This window comes from Chaetura pelagica, unplaced genomic scaffold, assembly GCF_000747805.2.
Source record: "Chaetura pelagica isolate M959 unplaced genomic scaffold, ChaPel_1.0 scaffold222, whole genome shotgun sequence".
NCBI classification, from domain to species: Eukaryota; Metazoa; Chordata; class Aves; order Apodiformes; family Apodidae; genus Chaetura; species Chaetura pelagica.
Window position 1 is genome coordinate 1140448 of NW_009952711.1, and position 8149 is coordinate 1148596.

Consider the following 8149-nt stretch of genomic DNA (forward strand, 5'->3'; position numbering starts at 1 on the left):
TTGTAATTTAAAACTGTCAATACCTAAATAGATGTTGGGTCTCATACTGCTCTCAGTTCCCCTCTGTTAAATCCACAGAGACGCCAAATGAGTTGCTCTTACATCAGATTTAGAGTAGGGAAATGGAAAGTAGAACTTGACTTACTTTGATAGGAGAAAAACCAAGAGAAAACTATTACTTTTTCCAATAAGTTCAGAACTTCTGGTCATATGTTGGCCTTTTTTCAATTATTTTAAGTCTAAACACTATAGAGAAAGTCATTTACTGTACAGTTTGCCATCCTGGCTCACAGGGATTATTTTAAAAGTGTTTTACATACTTTGCCTCAGGAAGGACCTTTTATTTCCTTAGAATACTGCAGTTTCCCTATCACAAAGGTTTTGCTATGACGTATTTCCTTCAAATGACTCAAAACTATTTGTGTCTGATTTATAGAGAGCTGTGCAGGTGGAATCACTGTTTAGCTGTTTGAACATGATGTTTAAAAGTGAACTGAGAAACAGAGACAGACCCCTGAAGTAACCACTACCAGGTCTCTCACCTTGCCATCTCGGATAGTGGATTGACCAACAGAGGCCAAATATGATAAACATTTATATACTCTGTCCAATAATGAAATATAAATAAAATGTAAAATTTTCCTTTATAGAAATTTAGTCTTGAAATCTTCCTGCAACTTTAACAGCTCTTGCAATTGGGGTTCATATACACTTTCATCAGTCTAAGAGCACAGCAAAGCATCTTGAGAAGACAGCTGTGAAAGGCAGCTAGAATGAGGAGAAGACACCTGAGAATAGACTTGCATATTTTGCAGGAGAGATTTTAATACAGATTTAAGTATAATCCGCAACAAACTAGCTAAGAAAGCATTTAATGCCTATACAGTGTCAAAATCTTCTGCAAAGGACGGATCAAGTCCCTATACTCCTGTGACAGGACAATCCCACCACTTTGTTCCAGGTAGCTCTTAATCTGCAAAAAGAGAAGTAGGCTTTTGGTATTTTTCAAGCTAAACCACTCTCAGCTTCTCTGCCGTGCTGTCAGGGCACATAACAGATTTACAATCATTGATAGGCACAACTAATGTCTGGTGAATAAACTGTTAAAATCCACTCCTATTTGTGAAGTACACCTGAGGCACACCTGTCCCAGGGAAGGATTAGCTGACAACTCAACCTGTGTTCTTCAACAAGCCACAGACCAAGTCACCTCTGGCTCTATTTGCCTTCATCCCTATTTAGATCACTGTTCCCAGGTAGCTACAGATAACTACATAGATTTAGATATGCCAAAACTGCTGTACCAACACCTTTCCAATTCTGGGACCTTTGCTGATGCCTGTGTTTGCTCCCTCCCTATCCCTGTGCTGACCTCCCAGCACTGCTGCCACGTCCCCCTGCCCAGATCCCAGCCCTGCAGCATGGCCTGGAGCTGGCACCTGGAAGAGGCTCAATGCCAGAGCAGCAGCAGGAGGGCTGGTGAGGCTACGTGAGCAGCTGCAGCATCTCCTCCAGTCCTGCTGGAACAAGGTGTGGCTGTAACACTGCCATCCTCCCTTCCCTTCTCCTTCCTCCATGCACTGTAGCTGTGTCCATTGCTGCAGACATGGCAAGAAGGTGAAGATGACTGCAGGACAGCCCTACTGATGCAGCTGTGCCCTGTGACCACAGAAGCTGCCACATTCTCTCCAGGAGGGTTGCAATGCTCTGGTAATCTCCATTAATCATTTTGAATACTTCCCATGGTTACTGGTGGGCAGTGTAAAGTTTAAATGGGTCAAATATGCTCGCACCTCAAATGTTGTCTTCTTCTTCTCAAACCTAGACAGCAGAGCTATTTCTCTTCATTCAGCTGAAACAACAGCTGTGAGATGACATGGGGCACAGGCAGCTCCCCAAGAAGAGAGGGGTGCCTTCACCTATGCAGAGAGATGCTGCACTGTGTTAAGTTACATGCGGAGCTGACATGGCACAGAACATCAGAAGCACACATGCACATGCTGCCCCAGCTGCTAAGCAGCTTTTTCTGCTTACAGAGAGGCCAAAGAGAAGCCAGAGCAGCTGCCAGCACTGCACAGTGTAAAGGTTAAGCCCCTTTAAATCCAGCAATAACCCTGAACAGTGAATGTGAAAGAGGCAGCACAGACGTCAGCACAGACTTAAACGCTTTTGCGAGCTACTACACACCCTGCAGGGCAGAAGGGAGAGCTACTCACCAGGCCAAGCTACCAAGGATGCAGCAAGTCAGCCACAGAGCCTGCAGCCTGCCCGGCTGACACTGGAGCTGTGCAGAGCAGAGGCCCCTCTCTCTGCTCTTCTCACCCAGCAACAACACTTCTGGCTGTGTCTTGCTCTTATCCTCCTATCAATCATTACTCATCTCTCCAGACCCTTAGTAGTAGTATTATTGTCCTTCCCCTCACTGCCTGAAGACAACTGAAAGGAGGCCTCCAGTACTCCAATCTCCTGGCTGGGCTTATCTTTATGAGCAGTAATGACTGATAACACTTGGCTCTGTAACTGCAGCCTTCAGCAGAATTATCCCCAGCACAGACTAAAGCTCTAGAAAGGATCTGGCAGCTCAGCAAGCAGCTAACATAGAGTAACAGGCAGATGAAGGCCTCAGACCTGACAAACCCAACCATGCTTGCAAAAGGCACATCCCTGGCCCCAGGGAGAGCCCTGCAGAGCTAGAGCTCCTCATCCAGGACACGGTGGCTTCTGGTGCTTTCCATACACTGTGGCAAACTTACTCCTTTTTCAATCACAAGTGAAGGAAGATACTCTTCCCTAGTTATGTCCTTGGAAACCACCAATGTATTTCTTTAAAGTTTCCAGAAATAATTCAATCCATAGCAAACTTCAGAATGGAAAATTCCACCCAAATTCACAAAATTTTGAAAAAAATTAACCTAAAACTGTGGTTTAAAAATGGGAAGTGCTATTTTTGCCTAACCCTCAGCAGGTCCACCTACATAATACATGGGTCTGTTCCTGGTTTAACTTGTCAAATCTTGCTTTAATTTTTTTATTTTTTAAAAAAATTTCAAAAATAAAAGATTTCTGGAGAAAAGGAAACATAAAAAATTTCACCTTGCAGGCTAATATGAACATGATCATTGTACAAAATAAACTGCAACAATTCTACTTTTCAGGGTCTTTTACAGTAGGAAAAGAGATAACTCAAAATGTATTTTTCACTAAAACTGTTTCTCAATGGCAGTGTGCAACCAGCCCCTGCTTCCCTGCCAGACAGGGAAGCTCCATTCCCATTCCTTACCACTAGAAGACTCCTTAACCCTGACCAATCATGTCGTCTGCCAGAACACACAGAAGTACCACCACCACACACATGTACCATCTGCCTCCAGGTGAGTTTATTTGGGACTGTTTCTGCACCCCTGCAGCCACTGCAAACAAGAATCAAACTACCACACACTGGTTTGGGTTGGAACGGACCTTAAAGATCATCTAGATCCAACCCCCTGCATGGGCAGGGACACCTCCCACCAGCCCAGGCTGCTCCAAGCCCCATCCAACCTGCCCTTCAACACTGCCAAGGATGGAGCTTCCACAACGTCCCTGGACAACCTGTTCCAGTGTCTCACCACCCTCACACTGAAGAACTTCTCCCTAATATCTAATCTATATCTCCCCTCTTCCAGCTTAAAACCATTCCCCCTCGTCCTCTCCCTCCCTGCCCTTGTCCAAAGTCCCTCCCCAGCTTTCCTGGAGCCCCTTCAGGCACTGGAAGGTGCTCTCAGGTCTCCCTGGAGCCTTCTCTCCTCCAGGCTGAACAGCCTCAACTCTCCCAGCCTGGCTCCAGAGCAGAGCTGCTCCAGCCCTGGGATCATCTCCATGGCCTCCTATGGACTCGTTCCAACAGCTCCACGTCCTTCTTATGTTGGGAGCTCCAGAACAGGACACAGGACTCCAGCTGGGGACTCACAAGAGCAGAGGAGAAGGATCACCTGCCTCGACCTGCTGGCCACACTACTTGTGATACAGCCCAGGAGTGCTGGCTTTTGATAGAGGCAGTATCAATACCCAAGACCAAGGTGGAAAATACTATTTTCCTCATCACTTGAGTTGATTAAGCTTTGATCCTACTAACTCCTATCAAATCAAAGCACTACTACAAGTGGCATGCTTATTAAAAAGCAAAGGCTACATGGTTTGTCACTGCAGATCAACTTGGGTAGATCAACTTCTCCCTACCCATAAAAATTATTCTTCTATTTAATTTTGCAATGCAATCATGGTGACATGTTCTTACCACATCACTCTCCCTAGCCATAGAAATAGTCCTGCCTCAAGCCTGAGCTGACTTCACTAGGAGTCACCAGGACCAGGAGGTCCAGCATGTGATCTTAAAAATAAAATATCTGTGCAGACAAACACCACTGAAAGTCTCAGTAACTAGGAAAATTAAGCTAAAATACCTGTAGCTCTTGATGCAATGGCTCTTTGCTGCCTATGCAGATCAGATGTTTCCAAATTATTAATTGACTTCAGGGGAACACAGGTTATGATGTATCTTTGAAGCTTTAGATCATTTCTAGTTGGGACTAAAAAATAATAATAAAAAAATCTCAGTTATAATGCTTCTTATCCATGGAAAGGCAGAAAGGGAAAACATCTAGTCTCAAAGCCTTAGAAAGGCAAAAAAATATATCCACAAAGGGTTAAGGTAAAAGACCAAGCTGCCAAGTTCTCTGGAAAAAAAAGAAATTAAATCATGGACAGTAAAGCCTATTTCCTCCAAGATAATAGAATTACAGACATTATCATAAGGGCATGTGTCTGGGGATGGAGTAAATGATGCTCTGAGAGACAAGGCAAACAAGATAAAAAAAGCTCTGTGCCAAGAGCAGCTGAGCTGGGCCCAGTCTGGTGCTCTTTCTCCCAGTGCTACCTCCTAACACAGTGCCAAATGGGGTCATCAGTTATCCTTCCCTGACAGCAGGGAGTGAAGCTCCTATGGGACGCAGCCTGCTGTCCCACAGGGCTTCCCTTTCATCATCTCCAAAAATGAGGGTGGAATGAAACATTTTTCTCCCCTCCTGCTCCTCCCTCCGCACAGACTGCTCAGGTGTGTGCAACAACCACTGCACGTGGGAGCCCTGCATCACCTGGTCCTACAAAGAGGGGGCCAAAAAATTACATAAAACTGAGCAAGGAAACTTGGGGAATAAGCCACTTTGCAAATAATGATTTTAAGATTGAACTTCACACACAACTTCTCGTTCTCCCTCATCTCCTTTCCCCTAATAAGGTTTTGTGGGATCAATCTGGGATCCTATGCTCTTATTCTTCTTCCCAATTTTCATCTCTCTAACCCATGAAAGCAGGAACAGTCCAAAGACAGCTATTCTGAAGAGCTTTGGTCAAGTTTGGTCTCCAGCTCCAACCCCTGGCACTCCCCAGCCCCTGGCTGCTATGCATATCACTCTGGACTTTGATCCTGGCAACAGCTGGACACGCCTTTAATTACTCTTGGGAACAGCACCACCTTTTATACAGTCAAGCACCTTGCACCTGCACTTGCAAAATGAGACACAGACAGGAAAACATCCCTCAACATTAACAGCATCATTGGAACTTCGGGTCCCATGTTCTCAGCTCACTGCTAAATCAGGCATTCCTAACATCAATATCCATTTCAGCACAATTCAATTACACGATCTTTATTAATTAAACTTCTCCTAGTAGTGTGGCATGAGCTTCTGATAAAGAAGGATCCTCCTGCACAGGAGCTGACTGGAAAAATCTTTAGCATCGTCAAATTACCAGGTTCATTTATGCACCCGTTTAAGGACTCTTGCCTATTATCCTTGCCAGAAGACTGCTCTTTGCCTACAATAACATCTGTTTTGTCTGCAATTTGTTTGCTGTTCTCGGTGTTCTGACAGCCTGGGTAGCTAGAAAGGGGGCAGCACAGCAAACCTAATGGGAGCTCACTGCGCAGAACTGTTCAGGGTCCTGCCATCTGCTGCTTCCAGGCGTTTCACGCATCGGAGGAGCAGAGCTCTCAGTACTTCCCATGCTCGTACAGTCCTGGCAGCCAGGCTCGTCTTCAACAGCCTCCGCCGACAGGCAGTAATTCAAACAACATGGAGAGCACGCAGGCTCTCCTTTTAACTGCTGCCGTTTGCCTTCTCTGTCAAGGTGAGTGATCCTTACTTTGTTTATTCTTTGTCGGTGAAGGGGGGCTTGAAGAGGAGAACAGGAGATGGCTTTGGTGTAAATTATTTTTAAGAAGTGCTGAAGCTCGCTCCAAAGTAACTGATAAACGTAAAGAATCCTAGTAAAGCTCTTTTTGTTACATAGTTTGCTGGGTTATTGTTTTGTTGTTGTTGGTTGTTGTTGTTTTTTTTTAATTTCTCCTTGTAAAATAGTTAAGTAGTCCTGATTTGAAATGCCAAGCAGGACACACAAAGCCATTTCAACATTAAGAAGGTAAAGCACCTTACATGTAAAGGTGTGGGTTTGCATGTTGTAGAGAAGACCACAAGAAAATGACAATATTAAACAGCTTTAGATCTGTGCTGCAAACAGTGCACCTTCTCTCTGCAGATATGGAAAGCACCAAGACATGTACGTAAAAAACCCCGACCCAACCCATTATGCAGTTCTCTAGATAAAGTGAATACTAGATTTAATGACAGTGCTGGTAACATGTAAAAGGATGGCAATTTGGGATTGACTGCAATAGAAAATTGCTAAGACCTGGCTTTACAATGATTCACCTAAAATATCTGGGAGTGTTTATACCAGGAAATCTTGAACTGGGAGATATGAAGTATCGATAAGTAACAAGGTCAAGGCTAGCAGTTAAAAAGTGTGAAAGAAATGTGGTTTGTTTTTAGTTAGCAAGTGGGCTTGAATGATTTCACTAATCTGAAAACAAAATTGCCCTCCAGGCAAAAAAGAAGATGTGGGGTAGGGGAAGGAGGTTTTAGCTGAGTACATTTTCACATGAGGGGGACCCTCCTGTCTTAGGGAGGGGGGAGCTACTACAAAGATCATAAACACCTGCTTTGTGAAACACCACAGATCAGTCCCCTGTAAATACTTCTGCTTCCCATCTTTTACTCTGCTGAAAAACAGCTGACTGCCAAGAAAGAAACATGTCCTCACAAATATCTTTCATTCATATTTGTGTTTCAAAGGAACTGTAGAGTATGTTCAACAGACTGTGCCTTGGCCAAATTCACAGTGTCATCCATAAATGACAAATTAGGCCTTCTTTACCCCCCTCAGTTGCAGTGCTTGAGGATGTGCTGTCCAGAAAGAGTTTGAGAGAGAGTCTCTAAAAATAAAAGGCCACTGGCTTTTAAGTAGTACCTGACTCTCAGGATAGACTTGCCTACTTAGTTCCAGGAGTAAAGATGTCGTGTGAAATACAAGTTCTCACACCTCATCCCAAAACACTTGAAACACCTGGTTCAAAAATTTGAATGTGCAGCTTTTCTGCCAGCCACAAGACACCATGAACAGCAGTTACCAGTGGCAAAACAGACAACAGGAATATACTACAGATAAAACTTATTTAGAATAATAAATGGGCAATTATTAGAATCTGCTGAAAAGTCTTTGAATATAATGGCTAATCGATTTTTAATCCTTTTTTTTTAAATATTTTAACAAGCAGGCTTTATCATCACTATAATCACGTAACCATGACTCAGGTTAGAAAGCAGAGTTCTCATGTCCTGGGAATCCTCCTATTGCAAAACACTCCCACAGCCCACAAGCTGCCTGCTCTGTCAGGTTACACTTTTCCCTTCCTCTGCTCCACACTCCTGCAGACCCAGCAGGTCTCAGGAACTAGGGGAATACTTTTGCACCTCCAATTCTCCAGTAACTCCCCAAAAGTATTTTTTTAACTCGTTTGCAAAGATGCACATGAGAAAAACTGTCTCAGCATCGCCCTTCACTGCTTTTCCTCTCCCTGCCTAAGCGAGTGCCAGTCATGACACACTACTGCCCACGCAGGAGAGGCTCGGCCTTTCCCCGCGCATCACACGGATGCTAAGCAGTGAATACACCGCAGGATGGGTACCAAAGGCGGCAGTGCCCCCTCCCCAGCCCCGCACGGGCCGCTGCTGCCCCCGGGGCTGCGCCGGCCCCCGCGGCCGCTCAGCCC

The 8149-nt window shown here is 44.7% G+C and overlaps 1 protein-coding gene across 1 annotated transcript in view; it reads left to right on the plus strand.

Annotated features, from left to right (window-relative positions):
• The first annotated feature begins 6113 nt into the window (after nucleotides 1-6113).
• CHRNA3 (cholinergic receptor, nicotinic, alpha 3 (neuronal)) overlaps nucleotides 6114-8149 on the plus strand; it is a 7218-nt gene continuing 5182 nt past the window's right edge. The window contains 1 exon segment of the mRNA XM_009994502.1: nucleotides 6114-6168. Within this exon segment, the coding sequence (XP_009992804.1) occupies nucleotides 6114-6168 (55 nt within the window).